The sequence below is a fragment of the Eubalaena glacialis genome, chromosome 15, assembly GCF_028564815.1.
Source record: "Eubalaena glacialis isolate mEubGla1 chromosome 15, mEubGla1.1.hap2.+ XY, whole genome shotgun sequence".
NCBI classification, from domain to species: Eukaryota; Metazoa; Chordata; class Mammalia; order Artiodactyla; family Balaenidae; genus Eubalaena; species Eubalaena glacialis.
Genome location: NC_083730.1, coordinates 65,231,367 through 65,255,257, shown reverse-complemented (window position 1 = coordinate 65,255,257; position 23,891 = coordinate 65,231,367). Strand labels below are relative to the sequence as shown.

The window sequence follows — 23,891 nt, the reverse complement described above, 5'->3', positions numbered from 1 at the left end:
CAGCAGAGATACATGGAGTGGCAAGGTCAGGACAAGGAAAACACCAGTTGAGTTTTGTGATGCTACCAGAAGAATCTTCCCAGCTGGCAAGTGACATCAGTTTCTCATTTTCTAGGAAACTAGTATGGCTTAAGTCATTGTTTGGATTCCTCTCTTCAAAATGTTTTCCAGCATCAGGAACAACAACCTATAAAAAATAAAACTGCAATGAAAGCAGCACACTCACTACTGTGAAGACCACAGCACAGGCTACAGAAAGGCCCATCAATGTGCTCAAGGTCTGTGGTTCACAGTTCAGGCAATGAAGGGCTGTTTTACACATATTAATAACTTTCTTCCTGCCCCCATGCCACCCCCCCTCCCCTGACCCACCCAATGAGGCATCCTTAAAGTTCAAGGTTTCACACTGTGTGCACACGCTCAAAGGACCTGGTAATATAGTTCGTGTACTAACACACAAATGAACTGGGGCAGCTCGAGGCCTGGACAGGAGGTGCAGGTAACAGCAAAGCTGGACTCTGCAGCCCACCCTGGACAGTGGACGTCCCTGCTCCAACTAGGGGCCACAAGGCACATGGCAGTTTGCTAGGACACTTCAAGGCCCAGAATAAAATGTGAAGCTCCTCAAGTGTCAATCTTATCTCACCATATTAAATATATATCAAATAATACCATCTCAAGAATTAGACTGCAAAATGCACACTAACATTTTGGGAAAAAACACGGGCTCTCAACCCATTTACACACTTGTAGAGCACAGTGCTGAGTTATGCACTCAGTTTGGACAATGAGACCTTCGCTGTCCTGGCTGCCAGGACAGCTCACGCTAAACCCAAGGCCAATGCAGTGGTGGTCCCACTGGTCTAGGTTTTCTACTGTATTTATTTTCCCCCTGCTCTTACTTCTTCACCTTTTGTATCAAGTATCTCATGTGTCTATACTCGTCTTCCTGCTTTCTAGTTTTATGGTCCTTCTCTTTGTTATCAATGATTTCTAATACTTCTAGGAAGTTAATTCTTCAACCATCCTAAGGAAATAAAATTACCTATCACAGGAAAAGTTATGATCTCTCTCTTAGAAACCATTTTTCTCAGTGTTCAAGAAATCAAGCCTTCTGATTGAATTTCAGTTTGGCTACACCTGAAGTTCCTCTAAAAAGCATCACTCACATATGTAAGTTACTAGTGGTTACATAGAGGGAGCAAGTGTACAGAGCAGGGGTCAACAAACGTTCTCTGCAAAGGGCCAGATAGTAAACATTTCATCTACTTCATAGTAAACATGGGTCTGCTAGCCATGCAGTCTCTGTCACAACTTCTCAACTCAGCTGTTGTGGCACAAAAGCAGCCATAAACAATACAGAAACAAATGGACATGGCTACTTTCCGATAAAACTTTACAAAAACAGGCAGCAGGTTGGATGTGGGCAATGGGCTAGAGTGTGCCAACCCCTGGCACACGGAAACAACTCTTACTTTAGACCTCTTTTAATCATTTTACAAAAATAATGTTAAAAATTCTTATGAAAGTAAAATAAAATAAAAATTGCATTTCCTTTTTATAAGTTTTAAAAGTATCAATACTTGGTTCATACTTTATAAACAACTCTCATAAATATGAGACAGTTTATGTTGAACACAAACTGCTTATTTGCTCAGTGCCTGTCCTCTGAGGAGCCCGTCTCTTTTCACTTCATGTGGTCCGGGGGGTGGCGGGGGGGTTGGTTTCAGTCACATCCCTCTATCTGTGCACATATATGCACTGATGCACATGCACACACACGCACACGCGTGCACACACACACAGAAGTGGACCTAAGGTCCAGCCTCATAAATCAGAGTTTTATCCCAACCCACCCCTTGGCACAGTGATTTACAGAGGGGAGGACGGACCCAAGTGAGCTCATTAGAATTGTGTGTTGTTTTTTTTTTTAATTTACCCTAAAAGAAAGATCATGTTCTTGTTTTTTGATCATGAACACTTGGGTTGCCTACAAATGAATTCAGCTTCCCTATCATTCAACAGATTATCAAGTGCCAGCTATGTGCTAGACACTCAGGATGCAATACACGAAACAAAGAGACACCCTCACCCTACAGAACCAACATTCCAGAGGAGCCGGCGTGGAGTGAAGCAGAGCAGAGGTGCAAACAGCTCTGGAGACACAGGAAGCCCCAGACCAGCCCTACTGTCAGCTTCCCGGTTACTTGTAGCAGTAAGGTGGATTTCTGCTATTTACAAGTAGAAGACTTCTAGCTAATATTAATACTACTTAGCATTCATATTTGTGAAATAGGTACTCTCACTCTCCTAATAATACTAGAAACTGATAACATATAAAAGATTACCTTGTTCTCCTTATTCATCCAGGATCGTGAACAAAAATCAATAGGCGAGTCTGTTAAAGTAAACAAAAAAAACTAAAACCAAATTATTAGTATTTTATCAACTAAATACCCAATAACACTCAAAAATAGCAAATTAATGAACTATACATTTTTTCCCTTTAAATAGAATAGAGCACTTTTAAATGATGGTATAGGAGCCCATCAGTGGTCAGTTAAATTAAAAACCCGTTAGGATGGGGAAGCTTAAAAAATTATACATATGCCAAAAACACCTGAATAGGAATCTAACAAGGCTTTAAAGCTAACTTCTGCTTTACAGAGGATGTGGGGAAGAGAGAAGAAAAATGACACCACGAGTGATCAAACAGACAATGCCAAACAGCAGGACAGCTCCAGAACGACAGACCTAAGAGACATCACGACAGATGGAGCAAAATACAATGGAACCTTCCTTGGACCCCAATCCAAGCAAACCAACCAAGATAATTAGTAAACTGAATATGGACCAGAGTACTATACAATAATTACAGAATTATGTTGGTTAACAGTATTAACATCACTATGGTTATGTAGGAAAATGCCCGTATTTTTAGAGATGCAAGCTAAAATATGTAGGAATAAAATGATGTCTGGAATTTTTTAATATCAGGAAAAAAGGTAATAGAAAAACAGAAGAGATTAAGCAAGTGTGGCAAAATCTTATACTAACTGAAACTGTGAGAGAGGTATATGGGGAGGTTTTTTTTTTAACTGATATAAAACTTACCATAAAATCACCCTTTTGAAGTATACAATTCAGTGGTTTTTAGTATATTTACAAAGTTGTTCAACCATTATCACTAATTCCACAATATTTTCATCATACCAGAAAGAAATCCTGTACCCATGAACAGTCACTCCCCATTCTCCCTGCCCCCCAGGCCCTAGCACCACTAATCTACTTTGTCTCAGTGGACTTGCCTGTTCTCTACCTACAGATTCACCTTCGGATAAATGGAGTCGCAGCATGTGGCCTTCTGAGTCTGTCTTCTTTCACTCAGCATGCTTTCAAGGGTCATCCTATTACAACACGTATCAGTACTTCACTCCTTTTTATGGCTGAACAACACTCCACTGTATGGACATACTGCATTTTATTTATCCATACATCAGCTGATGGCGATCTGAGTTGTCTCCACTTTCTGGCTACTCTGACTAATGCTGCTATGAACATTCATGTACACAAGTTTCAGTGTTGACACACATTTTCATTTCTCTTAGGTGTATGCCTAGGACTGGACTTGCTGGGTCATAGGGTAATGCTACGTTTAATGTTTTGAGGAACCGTCAAACTATCTTCCACAGCAGCAGCACCATTCTACATCCCGACGAGCAATGGGTGAGTGTCGCAGTTTCCAACCAATACTTGCTATTTCCCATCTTCTTGATTCTAGTAATTCCAGCGGGTGTGAATTGATCTCTCCTGGTTTTGAATTTCCCTGATGATTACAGCTGTTGAGCATCTTCTCATGTGTCTATTGGCTATCTGTACAACTTCTTTATAGAAATGTCTACTGAAAAGCCTCTGCCATTTACAGTACTGGGTTATTTGTCTTTTTATTGAGCTATAACACTTCTCTACATATTCTGGATGCTGGTCCCTGATCATATACATATGATACATGATTTGCAAACATATTCTCCCATCTTTGGGTTGTCTTTTCACTGTCTCAAAAGTGTCTTTTGAAGCACAGAAGTTTTCAATTTTGAATAAGCCCAATTTGTCTTACTTTCTTTCATTTCTTGTGTGAGGAGTTAATCTAGTCTACTTTCATACATTAACAACATTTTTCATCAAGAGAAATACAAACATCCCCTAAAAATTTTAACTTAGGAACAAAACTGACTGCTGACAAGAATACAAATTAATTGGTAGGGGAAATGTGACAGGTGTATTAGAAACAGCCTCCCTGTCTTGAACATGAAGTGTGCTGTGAGCATCAGACAGCATGGTTTCCACAGGAAAGGAGGTTTCAGCTTAATCAGTATGGATAATTAAGAGATTGATTAAGAGATCCTTTCCTATAAAAGTATTATAAACATGGTATTAATAGGTAAGTGCCAAACCAAAGCATTTTCAGTTTATAGTATCATAGTTTAAGATAAACACTGGTCCAAAGACAAAACAATAAGAAAGGAGATTAAAACTGTATGGTATCACTTATATGTGGAATCTAAAAACTACAACAAACTAATGAATATAACAAAAAAGAAGCAGACTCACAGACAAAGAGAACAAAATAGTGGTTACCAGTGGGGAGAGAGGAGGGGGAGAGGCATTACAGGAGTAGGGGATTAAGAGGAACAAACTATTAGGTATAAAATAAGCTACAAAAATATATTGTACAACATGGGGAATATAGCCAATACTTTATAATATTTTATAATAAATGGAGTATAACCTTTAAAAATTGTGAATCACCATGCTACACACCTGTAACTTCTGTAATTTTGTACATCAACTACACTTCAATTAAAAAAAGATTTTTAAAAAGGAAATTAAAATATATACATTAAGGAATGATTTCTAATAGTTCAGTACCTCGCTCCTGCTCCAGCGGTGAAATCCCATCAGAAGGATCTTGGCTCTGAAAGGGTTTTGCAGCTCTAACGTGCTCCTCTTCCGTTCCTTCTCTATCACTTTGAAAAGCTGACTCTTTGAGGACAGCACCTGACAAATGTCGACCTTCTGTCTGATTCTTTTTCTTAGAGATAGAACTTTTAAATTAGGGAACAGAATAATAATGAAATATTAGTTATCTTAGGTGTATCTATAAAATATCCATTAATCAGTTATTTCTTAAAAAGACAAAATGGATACAGTGAAAAGAAACATTTCTGGGATCAGCCAGACGTCCTGGGGACAATACCATCATTTTGGGTGCAGTGAGGTACATCTACCAAAGTCAAATATATTGCTACTCTGCCTCTCAAATGATAAAAGGCAGAGTTTTCTTCTTTCCCAAGTATCTGTGAATCTACCACATCTAGAGAAAAGCTCAGCTTTTCAAAAAACAAGACAGACTTAAAGGATACTGTATATTTGCCAAATAGCTACTGCTCAGAACTACAAACGCTTTGAAGCTGTACTTTAGCCCCTGCCACTGTTCTATCATCATTTTCCATTTGCCTCTGTTGTTTCTATGGATGGAAAGGTTCTTCCTTAAAGGCAACTTTCCACCCAACCTACTGCAAAAGCTCTTGGGTCTGTCCCCGCTCACCACAGCCATTTCACCAGCAGATGGAACTTCAGGAAAAAGCTGCTAAATGCAACAAATTCATCATGTGACAAACCTAGGGCCAGACTTAAATCTGGCCAGGATGAATGAAATGAAAATGGCTCTTTCACAGACTCCAAGTCCTAACCCTCTGCCCCTGAGGCAAACTCTAACTTTCCTCCCAGTTTCTCCACCTCTTTATTGCGGCTGTAATATACAGAGAGCAAATCACGTAATCCAAAGGTGCATTTGCAGGCAGGTATAGGAAAGCTTCACCCCAAACAGAAGTAAGTAAAACAGAAGGCAGGGGGGACTTCCCTGGTGGCGCAGTGGTTAAGTATCCGCCTGCCAATGCAGGGGACACGGGTTCAAGCCCGGGTCCGGGAAGATCCCACATGCCGCACAGTAACTAAGCCCATGTGCCACAACTACTGAGCCTGTGCTCTAGAGCACGTGAGCCACAACTACTGAACCCGTGTGCCACAACTACTGAGCCCGTGCTATAGCGCCTGCGAGCCACAACTACTGAGCCCGCGTGCCTACAGCCCATGCTCTGCAATAAGAAAAGCCACCGCAATGAGAAGCCCACGCACCACAATGAAGAGTAGCCCCTGCTCGCCGCAACTAGAGGAAGCCCGCGCAAAGCAACTGAAGACCCAACGCAGCCAAAAATAAAATAAATAAATTAAAAAAACAAAACAAAAAACAAAAGCCAGGGGCAGGTGGAAAGGCTATAAAGGGATACAAAGTCATGTGGTAGAGAAAACAGAAAAAGAGGTGGGGGGGTGGTACACAGCAAAGGAAACCACAGGATGAAAAGGCAGCCTACTGAATGGGAGAAGATATTTGTCAGTCATATACCTAATAAGGGGCTAACTCCCAAAATATACAAAGAACTCATACAACTCAATAGCAAAAACACAAACAACCTGATTAAAAAATGGGCTAAAGACCTGAATAGACATTTTTCCAAAGACATAGAGCTGGCCAACAGGTACATGAAAAGATAGTCAACAACGCTAATCACCAGGGAAATGCAAATCAAAACCACAATGAGGGACTCCCCTGGTGGCACACTGGTTAAGAATCCGCCTGCCAATGCAGGGAACACGGGTTCAAGCCCTGGTCCGGGAAGATCCCACATGCTGCAGAGCAACTAAGCCTGTGAGCCACAACTACTGAGCCTGCGCTCTAGAGCCCGTGCTCTGCAACAAAAGAAGCCACCAAAATAAGAAGCCCCGCGCCACAACGAAGAGTAGCCCCCCCTCGCCGCAACTAGAGAAAAAGCCTGTGCACAGCAAAGAAGACCCAACGCAGCCAATAAATAAATAATTATAAATAAATAAATAAATAAATAAAACCACAATGAGGTATCACCTCACACCTGTCAGAATGGCTGTCATCAAAAAGACAACAAACAGCAAGTGTTGATGAGGATGTGGAGAAAAGGGAACCCTCCTACACCGTCGTGGGAATGTAAACTGGTGCAGCCACTGTAGAAAACAGCATGAAGGTTCCTCAAAAAATTAAAAATAGAACTACTATATGATACAGCAATTCTACTCCTGGGTATTTATCCAAAAATGAAAACACTAACTGGAAAAGACATATGCACCTCTATGTTCACTGGAGCACTATTTACAATTGCCAAGATATGGAAGCAACCTAAGTGCCCATCAATGGATGAACAAAGAAAATGTAGTGTGTGTGTGTGTGTGTGTGTGTGTGTGTACACACACACACACACAGGAATAGCACTCGGCCATAAAAAAAATGAAACCTTGTCATTCACAACAGATGAATCTAGAAAGCGTTAAGCTTAGTGAAGTCAGACAGAGAAAGATAGATACTGTACGATTTTGTTTATAAATGGAATCTAAAAACACACAAACAACAAAACCAAGCTCATAGATACAAAGAGCAAACTGGTGGTTCCCAGAGGCTGGGGTGGGGGGAGAAATGGGTGAAGGGGGACAAAAGGTATAAACTTCCAGTTATAAAATAAGTCCTGAGGGATGTAATGCACAGCATGGTGACTGTAGTTAATAATACTGTATTGCATATTTGAAAGTTGCTACGAGAGTAGATCTTAAAAGCTCTCCTCACAAGAAAAAAAATTTTTTTGTAACTCCATAAGGTGACATGTTAACGAGACATATGGTGGTGACATTTCTCAGATGTATACCAACATCAAATCAAGCTGTACACCTAAAACTAATATAATGTTACATGTCAATTATATCGCAAATAAATAAATAAAATGAGAATATGAGGAAACAAAAAGACAATAAAGGTCCCTATATAACATATTTCTAAGAAAAGGGGTGGTGGTGGGGGAAGCAAGATGGTAAAATGAAATAAAGAAGTCAGGACATTTAGTTAATTTTCATATCTTAAACCTCCCCCTGCCACTCCCCACCCCCCGAAAGACATGTAGGGTGACCATTAAAACTTTAGGACAACAGAGACAGTTGAGGGCACTCTAAATTAACCACCACCATCACTCCCCCTCAAAACTCAACTTCCTCAAACCTACAGCTATCATTGTTTTTACTGGCCCATCGAAATTTTTCAAATTAAATCTTAAAGTCTTTCAGGCAACTGTCCCACACAGCCCTCCACTTCTGCTCCCCAACCCACCCACGTACATCAGCAGTGCCAACACGACCCTGTGCACCCAGGAAGAAGGCTCTTCTCCAGATAAGGCCTAAGAAACGCCTGTGCAGAGTGGAGCGGCCCAGAACACCACACTGAACACCTGGCACTTACCGAAGACCCCAGCCTGCCCGCCAGGCTGTGTGCTCCCCACCTCTGATCTCTGTTCCTCCACTCCTCTCCTCTGCTCTCCTCTCCCCTCCTCTCCTCCACCTACCGGCCCCTTGAGAACCTGCCTTCCCGAGTGGTCATCATGCTTACGGTCTTGCTTCCCAGCAGTCTATTCTCCACTGGTAGCCAGAGGAGGCTAATCAAATCAGAGTTGAGATGGAACCCTTGGTGGGTTTCCCACCTCACCCGGAGTCAGAAGCTTTGCCCACCCCATGCCGCCTCCTTCCTGCTCATGGACACACCAGGGATGCTCTCACTCAGTGCCCTCCCACAGCTGCACCCTCCCCCTGAAAGGCTCCTCCTCCTGAGGCCAACGGGGCTGACTCTCTCCTTCAAGTCTCTGCTCTGAACTCACACCTCCTCAAGGAGACTCAACAATGACAACACCTTTCAGCCCTCCTAACATCCCTCCTTATCATGTTCTGTTTTTTCCTAGCACTTTTTCCCTTCTAATATACTGTAAAACTGGTGTATTTTGGAGTCTTTTTGTGTAATGTCTGTTTTGTCCACTGCTATTTCCCAAGCCCTTGGAGAGGTAGCTGGCACACAGTAGGCACTCAGTCAAAAACACACGTTGACTGAAATTGAAACTGTGATTAAAAATCTTCTCACAAACAAAAGCCCAGGACCAGATGGCTTCACAGGCAAATTCTATCAAACTTTTAGAGAAAAGCTAACACCTATCCATCCCAAACTCTTCCAAAATACAGCAGAGGGAGGAACACTCCCAAACTCATTATACGAGGCCACCATCACCCTGATACCAAAACCAGATGAAGATCTCACAAAAAAAGAAAACTACAGGCCAATATCACTGATGAACATAGATGTAAAAGTCCTGAACAAAATACTAGCAAACAGAATGCAACAGCACATTAAAAGGATCATACACCATGATCAAGTGGGGTTTATCCCAGGAATGCAAGGATTCTTCAATATATGCAAATCAATCAATGTGATACACCATATTAACAAATTGAAGGATAAAAACCATAAGATGATCTCAATAGATGAGGAAAAAGCTTTTGACAAAATTCAATACCCATTTATGATAAAAACTCTCCAGAAAGTAGGCATAGAGGGAACCTACCTCAACATAATAAGGGTCATATATGACAAACCCACAGCCAACATCATTCTCAATGGTGAAAAACTGAAACCATTTCCTCTAAGATCAGGAACAAGACAAGGTTGCCCACTCTCACCACTGTTATTCAACATAGTTTTGGAAGTTTTAACTACGGCAATCAGAGAAGAAAAAGAAAATCAAGGAATACAATCAGAAAAGAAGAAGTAAAACTGTCACTGCAGATGACGTAATACTATACACAAAGAACCCTAAAGATGCTACCAGAAAACTACTAATCAATTAAATTGGTAGAGTAGCAGGATACAAAATTAATGCACAGAAATCCCTTGCATTCCTATACACTAATGATGAAAAATCTGAAAGTGAAATTAAGGAAACACTCCCAGTTACCACTGCAACAAAAAGAATAAAATACCTAGGAATAGACCTACCTGAGGAGACAAAAGACCTGTATGCAATAAGCTAAAAGACGCTGATGAAAGAAATTAAAGATGATACAATCAGATGGAGAGTTATACTATGTCCTTGGATTGGAAGAATCAACATTGTGAAAAGGACTATACTACCCAAAACAATCTACAGATTCAATGCAATCCCTATCAAACCACCAATGGCATTTTTCACAGAACTAGAACAAAAAATTGCACAATTTGCATGGAAACACAAAGACCCCCAATAGCCAAAACAATCTTGAGAAAGAAAAACGGAGCTGGAGGAATCAGGCTCCCGGACTTCAGACTATACTACAAAGCTACAGTAATCAAGACAGTATGGTACTGGCACAAAAACAGAAATAAAGATCAATGGAACAGGATAGAAAGCCCAGAGATAAACCCACGCACATATGGTCACCTTATCTTTGATAAAGGAGGCAAGAATATACAACGGAGGAAAGACAACCTCTTCAATAAGTGGTGCTAGGAAAACTGGACAGCTACATGTAAGAGAATGAAATTAGAACACTCCCTAACACCATACACAAAAATAAACTCCAAATGGATTAAAGACCTAAATGTAAGGCCAGACACTATAAAACTCTTAGAGGAAAACATAGGCAGAACACTCTATGACATAAATCACAGCAAGATCCTTTTTGACCCACCTCCTAGAGTAATGGAAATAAAAACAAAAATAAACAAATGGGACCTAATGAAACTTAAAAGCTTTTGTACAGCAAAGGAGACCATAAGCAAGACAAAAAGACAACCCTCAGAATGGGAGAAAATACTGGCAAACGAAGCAACTGACAAAAAATTAATCTCCAAAATATACAAGCAGCTCATGCAGGTCAATATCAAAAAAAAAAACTAACAACCCAATCCAAAAATGGACAGAAGACCTAAATAGACATTTCTCCAATGAAGATACACAGACTGCCAACAAACACATGAAAGGATGCTCAAAATCACTAATCATTAGAGAAATGCAAATCAAAACTGCAGTGAGGTACTACCTCACACCAGTCAGAACAGCCATCATCAAAAAATCTTCAAACAATAAATGCTGGAGAGGGTGTGGAGAAAAGGGAACCCTCTTGCACTGTCGGTGGGAATGTAAATTGATGCAGCCATTATGGAGAACAGTATGGAGGTTCCTTAAAAAACTAAAAATAGAACTACCATATGGGAACTTCCCTGGTGGCGCAGTGGTTAAGAATCCGCCTGCCAATGCAGGGGACACGGGTTCGAGCACTGGTCCAGGAAGATCCTACATGTCGCGGAGCAACTAAGCCCGTGCGCCACAGCTAATGAGCCTGTGCTCTAGAGCCCGCGAGCCACAACTACTGAGCCCGTGTGCCACAACTACTGAAGCCTGCGTGCCTAGAGCCCGTGCTCCGCAACAAGAGACGCCATCGCAATGAGAAGCCTGCGCACCACAACGAAGAGTAGCCCCCGCTGCCGCAACTAGAGAAAGCCTGCGTGCAGCAACGAAGACCCAACGCAGCCAAAAATAAATAAATTAATAAATAAAACAATAATAAATAAAATGCATTGTTTAAGGTAACAAAAAAAAAAAAAAAAAAAGAACTACCATATGACCCAGAAATCCCATTACTGGGCATATACCCTGAGAAAACCATAATTCAAAAAGAGTCATGTACCACAATGTTCACTGCAGCTCTATTTACAATAGCCAGGACATGGAAGCAACCTAAGTGTCCATCGCAGACGAATGGATAAAGAAGATGTGGCACATATATACAATGGAACATTACTCAGCCATAAAAAGAAACGAAATTGAGTTATTTGTAGTGAGGTGGATAGACCTAGAGTCTGTCATACAGAGTGAAGTAAGTCAGAAAGAGAAAAACAAATACCATATGCTAACACATACATACAGAATCTAAAAAAAAAAAACTGGTTCTAATGAACCTAGGGGCAGGACAGGAATAAAGACACAGATGTAGAGACTGGACTTGAGGACACGGGGAGAGGGAAGGGTAAGCTGGGACGAAGTGAGAGAGTAGCACTGACATACATACACTACAAATGTAAAATAGATAGCTAGTAGGAAGCAGCTGCATGGCACAGGAAGATCAGCTTGGTACTTTGCGACCACCTAGAGGGGTGGGATAAGGAGGGTGGGAGGGAGATGCAAGAGGGAGGGGATATGGGGATATACATATGCATACAGCTGATTCATTCTGTTATACAGCAGAAACTAACACAACACTGTAAAGCAATTATACTCCAATAAAGATGTTAAAAATAAATAAATAAATAAAACGAAAACAAAAAAACACACGTTGAGAAAATGAATATACAGAGTTAACAACTTTAACATATAGAAAGTGCTTATATCTAAACGTCATCAACAGGCAATTCACAACAAAAATATAAGTAATGAATAAACATTAAAGTATGTTCAATCCCATAAACACTCGATTATGAATTCAAACAGAATACTTTAAGACTGCCTGTAATACCGCCATCAAGACATAACCACCATTTACATTTTGGTGTAAAGCCTTCCAGACTTTCTTCTATTCACTTAGGCATGTGTATAAATTCTTTTACTTCTAAAATTGAGGATCAGGGGCTTCCCTGGTGGCACAGTGGTTAAGAATCTGCCTGTTAATGCAAGAGACATGGGTTTGAGCCCTGGTTGGGGAAGATCCCACACGCCGCAGAGCAACTAAGCCCATGTGCCACAACTACTGAGCCTCTGCTTTAGAGCCCGCGAGCTACAACTACAGAGCCTGCGTGCCACAACTACTGAAGTCCGTGACCTAGAGCCCATGCTCCGCAACAAGAGAAGCCACCGCAATAAGAAGCCCGCGCACCACAACGAAGAGTAGCCCCCACTCGCTGAAACTAAAGAAAGTCCAGCAACAAGAACCCAACGAAGGAAGGGAGGGAGGGAGAGAGGGAGGGAGGGAGGGACGGAGGAGGGAGGGAGGAAGGGAGGGAGGAAGAAAGGAAGAAAGAAAGAAAAGGAAGAAATAAATAAATTAATTAATTAATTTAAAATTGAGGATCAAAAATAACACCACCAAACGTCAGGGAGGGCTCAGAGAAGCAGGCATTCTCATGCACATCTTTTAACGGGAATGCAAACTGGTACAAATCTTCCAAAGAGCAATGTGGTAATCCGCAGTGGTCTTTAAAATTAAATATTCTTAACTCAGCTATTTTGATCCTAGGATTTTATCTGAATAAAATAACCTACTAGATGCAAAACGTATGTATAAATAAAGAAGTTCACTAAATTTATAATAGTAAAATTCCAATCATCTAAGTGCCTAACATGGTGCAGCCATTAACATTATGATACATACGTACATTAACTGTAATGGGAAGATGACACAATCATTAATTTTTAAAAGTTATAAACAGCACGTACAGTTTAATCCTATTATTGTTAAAAAAATTAATACATATGTACATGTGCATAGAAAATAGTCTACCAGACTAAATAAAAAGATAATCAACGCCTCTTCTCCAGTTACTGGGATGACAGGCCTTTGTTGTCTGCCTTATAATTGCCTGTATTTTATAATTTTTTCAATGAGCATGTATTACTCTTGGAATCAGAAAAAGATTTTGAAAGACTAAAAATGTTTGCGATTAATATCATACAAAGAAAACTGTTAAAATTCTTATAAACGATCAGAGACACAATCACGTGTTCATTTTCCACAAGACTACGTGAGACTCGCTCTTAACACACTGAAAGCAAGATGAAGTAAGAACTCACTCATCATCCGGGAAGACAAGCTGTAACCTCTCTCTTGGTTCAGCTTCACTCTGGCTACTGGGAGATGACTCTGATGGAATTGAATACTTCCCTTCCACTAAATAAGATGCCTGGACATCAGAATTCCTACACACAAAAATTTTGTTTTAATTGTTAATAACTAAATTATACACATTTAAAATTCACCATGACATAGGACTGTATGACTGAAAAACCAACCACCAGGGGGTAAAAACAAATAGGGTCCCCAATGTTCAAAACCATCAGCTTATGTGCAAAGCACTGAAAACCTGTGCAGCAGCAGAATGTGTGTATTAAACAAGAGAGTCGTGGAAATCTTAAAGCTAAAAGTTTTTAAAGAGTTAATCCAGCCCCTTCATTCCAAAGGTAAAGATGGTGCTCCATACAGAATGTTTAGGTTAGGAGGACGGGAGAGTGGTTAGATATTCAGGCATAGGTAAACTTTACACGTTACACAAGATGAGTGAACTATACACATCACATTTGGGGGTGCAGCTCAAATCACCAGCCACCAGGAGGCTGAACTAATACAAAGTCAATATACCACGGACAGAGAGACCATTGGTAGGCCAAAGGGTCACTGGCGTTCAATCCCAAACCTACACACCCACCACTGATAAGGCGATGGAACAGGAAAGAGATGGTTTTATCTTCTATGTTGATTTTACATAAATGGTCATCTCCCTCAGATAAAGCTAAAGCTCAAGCTTGGCTGAAAAATTTCACAGAAGTATCAGTATATAGTAGGCTTTAAGAATCTAAAAAAATCATCTGTTCAAACAATTCTTACCTGTTATCAGTGCTGGATCTATTTCTAGCAAGCGTTGAAACAGCAACAGGCAAGCCAAGATTTGAAGAAAGAGTGACATTTTCCAAAATCTCACTATTACCACCAAGTAATGAATTGGTTAAAAAGCTTGGAAATGACTCATCAGCTATACCTCGAAAATCTTCCATCTCACTGCAACAATAAAAGTATTCTTATAAATCATATATTACCATAAAACTTTTTCAAACGATTAAGAGTACAAGTCCCATAAATCTTAGAAAACTGATAAAATCCTTTTCTGGGAACAGGTCTAAGAGGGGACACTATAGCCGAGAATATAAACATCAAACTGTCTTCTTATAATTAACATAATAATGAAACACAACAGCTTAATTTACTCTTGGATTTTAAATTTATTGAATAAAGAATCAAAGAAGGCACAATACTAATAGCATATACAGACAATTTATGGACGTCATACAAGCTGGGCACACATTCTAACAGGGACTAGAATAAATAGAACTAGCAAAATCTAGTTCCTGATTTCAAAGATTAAGGATGAGTAAATGGTTTAAAAAGTGAGTCTAGGGACTTTCCTGATGGCGCAGTGGTTAAGAATCCGGCTGCCAATGCAGGGGACATGAGTTCAATCTCTGGCCCAGGAAGATCCCACATGCCTTGAAGCAACTAAGCCCGCGTGCCGCAACTACTGAGCCCGAGTGCTGCAACTACTGAAGCCGCGTGCCTCGAGCCCGTGCTACACAACAAGAGAAGCCACTGAAATGAGAAGCCCTGCACCACAACAAAGAGTAGCCCCTGCTCGCCAAAACTAGAGAAAGCCCGCACGCAGCAACGAAGACCTGATGCAGCCAAAAAATTCAAACAAACAAACAAATAAATAAAGTGAGTCTAGGGCATTCCCTGGCGGTCCAGTGGTTAGGACTCGGTGGTTTCACTGCCGAGGGCCCAGGTTCAATCCCTGGTCAGGGAACTAAGATCTCACAAGCTGCGCGGTGCAGCCAACAACACCAAAAAAAAAGTGAGTCTGTTCAAAGAAAAAATTTAAGTTACGTTAAGTATATTTGGGGACTTCCCTGGTGGCAGAGTGGTTAAGAATCCACCTGCCAACGCAGGAGACAAGGGTTCGATCCTGGTCCGGGAAGATCCCACATGCCATGGAGCAACTAAGCCCGTGCGCCACAACTACTGAGCCTGCATGCCACAACTACTGAATCCCACGCACCTAGAGCCAGTGCTCCACAAGGAGAGAAGCCATCACAATGAAGAGTAGCCCCCGCTCGCGCTACTAGAGAAAGCCCACACGTAGCAAAGAAGACCCAACGCAGCCATAAATAAATAAATAAATAAAGATAAAGTATATTTGGCACATGGACAAGGCAAAAATGGTAAAAGTGGCACACAAAGGCTAAGTCTGGAAAACACTGGTACAGTCTGTACTACTGATAGAGAACCTACAGTGCATGCTGGCCACTCGTTCGATGGACCCTGATCTCAGAACTCAGGAGATGTTACTCAATTTTAAAAATATTTCAGAGTGCTTATCATGTAAGGGCTGTGTGGAATTCAGTGACGAAAATAATTAAATCAGCAAAGACTCAAGAAATGAGAGGATACTGGCCCTATACCCTGAAGAATGAGCAGAACTCTTCAGGCAAAGTATGAGATAAGAGGGCTTTTAAAGGTGACAAACATAAGCAATGGTGGAAGATAATTAAAATTTATTGCATACCTACTACCTTAACTCACTTATCCTCATTTTACAAAAGAAGAAACAAACTCAGAGACTAAACTAGCTAAACTGACACAAGGTTGTGCAATTAGTAAGATTCGCGCCCAGGTATGACTCCAAACTCTGCTCTAAGTGCTGGGGTGTGGTGGCCATAGCAGGTGCTCCACCATATTCGGGCAACGGGTGAGTAAAAACACGGAGCCAGATCCTACAAGCCTTAAATGGTGTATTAGGAAGTCTGGCCTGATCCCATCAGCTGAAAGGAGAGGAGGGGAGAGGGCTTAGCGCCTGGACGGATATTCTAAGAGCTGCCACTACTGATGAGACGGACGACAATGCAGGACTGTGCTGGGGTCGGTGGCAAATCACTGACGTGTGAGTTTAGATATTATGGACTAATTTACTCTACAAAGTTAGGAAAAGCCTTAAGACCACTAGAAACCTACTAAACTTACCTGATCACAGATGAAGGATCCACACTCCTGGCAGAAGCCCAGCCCTCCCACTCCAACACCCGCCTCTCCTCCTCGACACTGTTGCATCTCTCGGGGCAGTCCTCCCCATGAGCACAAGAAGCCTTCCTCAACCTCAGCCCTGCTATCCCCCCACAGCTACCACCACCTCCATCCGCACTCCCTCTACCACCCAGACCTCCAATACGAGTCACTACCGGCCACCCAGCTCCACCCCTCATCCAAGCCCACTCCCAGCTGGCTTCCGTCCCACCGCCCCACCAGGGGCTTGTCAACATCACCACTGATCTCCCTGCTGCCAAACCCATAACCCCATGATCAGTTTTCAGTCCTCCTTGTCTTGGACCTAACAGAATCGAATTCACACTCCTTCCTCACAGAAATACTTTCTTCACCTGGTTTCCAAAGCACTGCTGTCGGCTCTTCCTCCTCCTTCTCTCCCGGACCTCCACACAGTGAGGGCTCCAGGGCTGGCTCCTGGGTCTCCTCCATCTACCCAGCCTCTCTGGATGAGTGCCCTCAGTTTGAAAGTTTTAAATCCCATATGAAACTTGTATCTCCAGCCTGGGTCTCTCCCCTGAACCTCAGATGTTCAACTACCTACCTGACATTTTCACTTAGGTATCTAACAAGCACCTAAAACATCAATCTTGATTCCATCTCATTGCAACCCCCTCAAGAAAAGCCTGCTCTTCAATCTTCCCCACAGAGAAAACGACAAGTCCATTCTCTAGTTGCTCAGACCAAACCGTCAGTATGCAATCCCTCAGCAAATCCCAATGGCTACACCACAACCATATAACCAGAACCTGCCATTTCTCCCGCCATGGTCAAGCCACACCCTCTCCGACCGGGACACTCCCTGCAAGAGCCTCTATCTTCCTCCCCAGACTACCCTCCACAGACTCAGGTTACCCAGTCAAACAAGCCAAACACTCACTGCTTAGCTCAGAACCCTCCACTGGCTTCTCATCTCACTGAGAAAGTCAGTCTTGCTGGCAACTGGGGACTGAGTAACTCTGACCTGGGACCTCCTGCTCCTCTCCCTCGCTCCCTCCACCCCAGCCACCCTGACCTCGCTGCCGTCCCTGGAACCCACGGAGGCTCCTGCGCCTTCAATTCTTTCAGGTCTTTGTGTAAACGTCCACTTTCCCACCAGCGTGTACAGTCAGGCTCGGCATGCCAATCTCCTTGCCCTGCTTCCTTTTTTCTATAGTGCTATATAGTTCACCAGTTTAACTATTCCCCACCCCACGTTAGAATGTAAGTGCCATGAGGGCAGGGACTTGACCTGTTTTACCAGTGAATTCCTATCTAGAGCAGTGCCCTGCACAGAGCAGACCCTCAATAAATTTGCTGAATGAATGAAGATTTTCAAACTGGGTCAAATCCAGCAAACTTATCACCAGCTATCACGTAAGCACCCTCCTCTCAGACCACACCCCAGTGTTTTCCTCTCTTCAACATGTCTAACTATCTACATTTCCTCTTCTCGATTTCTACAAACACCTTCAAACTCTCCCACACCAGGACGCAGGTGGAAAACCTGTCCCCATCCTTCCTTTGCACCTCTGCACCACCTTCTCACCTTCTCTTCACAGCCAAGCATCTCACCTGACAGCCTCCCCTTCCATGTTAGGGACACCCAGGATCCTGACCTTAGCTCCGTCACGCAGTGCACATCTTATACAGACAAATCTCATCTGAGTTCAGGAACACGCACCGTCAGACAACAGGAAAATACAGACTCCACCTGAACCCATTTAAACACAGTAAAAACACTGTTGCCAATCAAAACACATCTAGTGGAGCCTATTCCTGAGGGCAAAACAGGCCTTGTCTAAAACAATCCCTGAGTCATTCTACATCTTTCTGACTCTACTACCATCCTACTCTACTGAAAAACCTCCTAATCAGTCTTCACAGTCCAATTCTTGTCACTCTACAATTAATTGTCCACATGGCAATCAAAGGGATCGTAAACCATAAGCCAGGTACCATACTCTTCCTGAAAACTTCAGTGAGCCACCTCATCTGCACACCCCAGCCTCACTCACCACATAACGGCTTTTCTGTTCCTATAATACTCAAGCCCATCCCCACCTCAGGGCCTAGAATACTCTTCTAGATGTCTGCACAGCTAGCTCCTTCCTGACATTCACCTCAATTCAAAGCTCACCTTCTAAGAGAGTTGATCCCTTATCATGAAGTCAAATGTACCCCAGAGTCCATAGTCATTTTAATTTCTGCCAGCACTGATCACTGTCTGTTTTTGTATTTGTCTGTCTTCTTCCACTAAAAAGATTTCTCCCTAAGAGCAAAAACTGTGCCTATCTGTCCATCAATCTTTAAACTCCTACACAGGGGACTTCCCTGGTGGTCCAGTGGCTAAGACTCCGCACTCCCAATGCAGGGGGCCCGGGTTCGATTCCTGGTCAGGGAACTAGATCCCGCATGCTGCAACTAAGACCCGGTGCAGCTAAATATATAACTAAATAAATATTTTTTAAAAATAAAATAAATTCCTACACAAGTCTTCCAAGTAGCCGCCTCACGTCTAGTCTTGTAGTTACTAAGTTACTCATTCACTTACAAATATATATACCACATCAAAATGTATACCATCTCTTTAAGGGTTATCTCCACTTAGAAAGAATCAAATCCAAGAAAATCCAGATATTAAGCAAGATCATTCATGCAACAATCATTATCAAAAACAAACAGTGAAAGACACTCTGCTTGGTTGTGTGAAGCAACAATAAATAAGGTGGCTCCCCTCAGAAAGCTAACAGTCCCTACCCACTATGATACAGTGCTAAGTGCAGGAATAGAGCTTTGCTGTGGGTGCAACAGTAACACAATCCAGGGGAAGATTCCTCCAGATGTAATCTAACGCCCAGTCTCTCTTTTCCAGAAAGGACTACACTTGTTCTAACCCATCTATGGACATGCCACATTCCTAAACCTTTCCTAGAAGGAAAGATGCCCTAACTTCCGTCCCTACTGCATTACCCAGCCCTCCTCCTCACCTAAAATGAAGACAATACAATATTATCTTTTTTTTACTGCATTTGAACTAAGCAGCCAGCTTTGGGATTTCTCTTGGTATGTCCTTAAAGCAGTAACTTCAAAACATCCTGCTCGAGTTTACTGATATTTAATTGCTTTAATTTTATACTTGGATACATAAAATATCATCTGCTGTAGTTGTCGACTGGAAGCCTACATGCACAACTGAACACAAAAGTATGAGCTGTGGGAAAAAGCCAAAGTCAAACTTCCCCAACGTTCTAAGATACACTTTACCATTATGTAGGCATCTAGCGTAACAGTTTTCAAAGCTTACCGTAAACTTTGCCCTAAAAACTGGAATCCGAAGAAAAAGTTGACCTTGGAGCAGTAAAAACTCCAGTCGAATGACCTCAAAATGGTAACAGCGAGTGAAAACACTGTCATGAAAACAGCTGTCCTCCAGGCGACGGCCTCGAAAGGGACCTCATGCTTCAGCGAACAAAGTCTGCCGTCGGGAGAAAAAGCAAAGCGACCTCAAACACTGTCACCTTTCCCGTTTTTCCGTGAAACGACCCGCAAGAGGCCGGGAGCCAAGGGGACGCGGCCGCACCCGCCGGTCAGCAGCGCGTCACCCCCGCCCGGTCCGGCCCGGCCAGCGAGCGCGGAGCGCCGCGTTGGGGAGACAGGGACCAGGCCCCGGACAAAAGACCTGAGTCCCGGAGGCCCCGCTCTCACGGCAGCCCGACTCGCCCGCCCCGCCCGCCGCCCCCCGCCCCCCGGACGATCCCTCACCGAGCCCGCGACGCCGGCCTCGAGCGCCCGGCCGGCGGAAGGTCCGCGGAGGAAGTGTCCGGCACCCGGCGCCTCCGCCAGTGCGCGTGCGCGCGTCCCCTCACGGCGGCCAGCCGTACCGTGCGCCCCTCGGGTTTACGGCGGTTCGCCACACGGACCGAGGGGCGGGGACTCCAAGCTGGCTTTGGATTGGACGGCGCGAAGGGGCGAGCCCGCTGATTGGACGAGAGCGGGCATCCCGGATTTGAAGCGGGAAGCCGCGCCCGGCCCGGAGGCGCCGCGCCTGGCGCCTCGCCCACTGGAGGACGCCACGCCTCTCTTACGTGGTGCTGCAGAGCACCGGCACTCACCTTGAGCACGGAGAACTGTTTCGGGTGGACATGGCACCTGACACACCCCCAGTTCGGAAGTGCTGGCACTGTCCCTACGGGAGCGGATGCTGACGTGTAGTCACCTGCCGCACGTTTACACCGACAGTGCTGCGGTTAGGAAGTCATCCCCGGGGTCCGCGCTACACCAAGTCGCCCATGGGGCGCAGTAAGGTTGGTCCCGGGTGAAGAGGGGCGAGGAGATGAGACGGTGCGTCCCTAATTACCTTCCTCCATTTCCCGTTCTCCTTAGGCCACGAGTCCCATCACCAATGCCTGCTCACCACGAGGCCCTAACTACTGCTTTACTGAAACCACACCTTTCACTTTTATCTCAGAATTTCTTACCTACAGTTCCTCTTTAACGAAGTTAACTCCTTAACTGCATCCATTGAATAGCTGTTGAATGTTGACGATGCACACTTGGGACTTCAACAGTCCCTACTCCTCATTTTAGCCTGGTACGAAAAGACATCTGCTTATCACTTAACTTTCTACCTCCTCCAAAATATTGCTCAACAATCATTTCTGGATGCCCTCTTCACTCTCTTCCTTTCTCTCTGCCTTTGGAAACGCTGCATCGCTCTGCAAAAAATAAAACACCCGGGCTTCCCTGGTGGCGCAGTGGTTAAGAATCCGCCTGCCAATGCAGCGGACACGGGTTCGAGCCCTGGTCCAGGAAGATTTCACATGCCGCGGAGCAACTAAGCCCATGCGCCACAACTACTGAGCCTGCACTCCAGAGCCCACAAGCCACAACTACTGAAGCCCGCACGCTTAGAGCCCGTGCTCTGCAACAAGAGAAGCCACCGCAATGAGAAGCCTGAACACCGCAATGAAGAGTAGCCTCTGCTCTCTGCAACTAGAGAAAAGCCCACGCGTAGCAACAAAGACCCAACGCAGCCAAAAATAAATAAAACAAATAAATTTTTAAAAAATGAATAAGACACCCACCCTTCCTTGATTCCATTTTATCACACAAAGACCACTCTGTCTCTCCTATCCTTAACTGCCTCCTTTCACACCTCATTGTCACTCATTCTGTTTCTGGCTTGGCCCCGAGTACTACTTCCACACTTGTTTATCAGGACTGGCCTCCTGTCAAACTCAGTGATGTCTCCGCAGTTCTCTTGACATCTCTTCTTGAAACCTTCCAGCCTTGGCATTTAACTACGCCTGTTCTACCTCTGTCCACACTCAATGAGCAAAGATTAAATGGCAAAAATCTCAATATTTTCTGAATCTTGAAAAACAAATACTTAGCTCTAGAGCTGAAAGGATGCTATTTGAGTGTAATGAGCAACGCTCTGCCTACACCATGGCCACACGCTGGCCGTGAACTGCTGCAATGTGTCCCATGTTCCAGACTGTCACTCACCCTGAATCCCTTGTACCCAACTCACTGTCCTTCCTTCATAAAGATCAAGTGACCGGAGGTCTCCCCATGGCACCCAGCAACCTGACAGTGACAGGGATCTACACTCCAAAGTATTTGCAGGAAAAGAGCCTTCACTGTGATGCCAGACTGCCCAAATCTCAATGCTCTCACTTCCTAACTGTGCAGCCTCGCACAAAGAGCTTAAACCTGCAGGTGTCCTCATCTGTGAAATGGGGGTAATCAGAGCACTTGCCTCAGAGTTTGCTGTGAGGATGAAGTCAGTTAACTTGCATCTAGAAGAGCACTGGCACATGGAGGCACTCAGCAACATTAGCTATTATCTGACCAACTGAAAAGGAGTAGACCTCCCAGTGAATTCCATATCTCCAATTCCAGGTAGAGCTTGAAGTGGCCCCATGGCCAAGGGTACCTTCCAGGGAATTAGAAGTGACACCCGTCCAGTTAGGAAAGGCGGACATCTCACATGGCTCCCCTTTACCAACTGCTCTGAGTGGTAACACCTCAGCTTCCAATATCCAGCACCTTCTGCAGTGTGACCACAAGGTATGCGTCCAGGTTAATCTCCCACTAGCTCCCCAAATGAACCTTGTTCTTTCATTGGACTAAAACTTAATCCTCTGCCTGCACATGCCCTGTCCTCTTCTACATTTGGGCCATCACCCTGGACTCCGCCCTCTTACACTTTAAGTACTCCAACATGTCACAATCCCACATCCCTTCCAAATCCTACTGACTCATATAAATCACTTTCTTTAATGCCTCCTGTACCGTTCAACCTTTATTATGAAGCTGAATCCTCATTACCCTTTGTAAATTCTGTAAATGCCTTCTCCCACTAGAATGAATGTGCGCCGACTACCTTTCTGTTTTTTTTACATATCCCAAAGTGTTTAGCACAGTATCTTGCATAAAGAAGATGCCCAATGTTCACTAAATGGGAGGGCCTGTCTCAATTCATTACCCCATCCTACCCCACGTACCTCTATAATGATTGAAATCTAAAAGACCTGAATTCTTAATTCTGAGCTAGATCCAGACTTAAAGTGAGACCTCTTGCTTTGAAACTCGACAAGTCTACTGGTCTAAAACAAGTCCTTTAACAGAAGAAAGACCTTGCCTTAAATTAAAATACAATATACTTTATAAGCTCTTTATCGTTTGCATGTTAGGAAGCTCTAGGGGTTTGACAGGAAAGTGTCTATTGATAGGAGAGTGTCTTTGAAAATTAGATTATAAGTTATAATATACATTTATAACAACTATACCATCTGTGTGATTAGCTGATAGACACATGAAATGCTGTTCAAATGTCAAGTAGACATTTGTTGGTTCTAGATGTTAGTCTGCATTCTAACTTTCTACCTTCTAAATAAATGCCATGATCATCCCCTAATTTCTGATTGTTTGGATTTTTTTTTTAGCAATATGATATTTTAAGGAGATATAAATAAGCTTTACCAACCATCAAATAAACTACATTCTATTTTTATATGGCAACAGATTCATATCTTTAAAAATATATTTTATTAAATAATCTACTTGGAGAATAATTACAAAAGCTTTAAACAATAATTCCAAGTAGTGAAAGG

At 43.2% G+C, this 23,891-nt stretch overlaps 1 protein-coding gene across 3 annotated transcripts in view; it reads right to left on the bottom strand.

The window, feature by feature from the left end:
* The window catches only part of CEP192 (centrosomal protein 192), a 100,691-nt gene extending 80,060 nt beyond the window's left edge, over nt 1-20,631 (bottom strand). For 2 of the 3 annotated variants that reach the window (XM_061170423.1, XM_061170424.1), the window contains exons 1-7: nt 20,536-20,631; nt 20,078-20,248; nt 14,530-14,700; nt 13,719-13,844; nt 4,930-5,105; nt 2,349-2,398; nt 67-187 (exon numbers count right to left, since the gene is read on the bottom strand). In XM_061170423.1, the coding sequence (XP_061026406.1) occupies nt 67-187; nt 2,349-2,398; nt 4,930-5,105; nt 13,719-13,844; nt 14,530-14,700; nt 20,078-20,187 (754 nt within the window). In that variant the 5' untranslated portion in view covers nt 20,188-20,248; nt 20,536-20,631. Of the gene's footprint in view, nt 1-66; nt 188-2,348; nt 2,421-4,929; nt 5,106-13,718; nt 13,845-14,529; nt 14,701-20,077; nt 20,249-20,535 lie in introns of those variants that run through there. The other variant, XM_061170425.1, reaches the window with a different exon arrangement.
* Nucleotides 20,632-23,891: the final 3,260 nt, after the last annotated feature.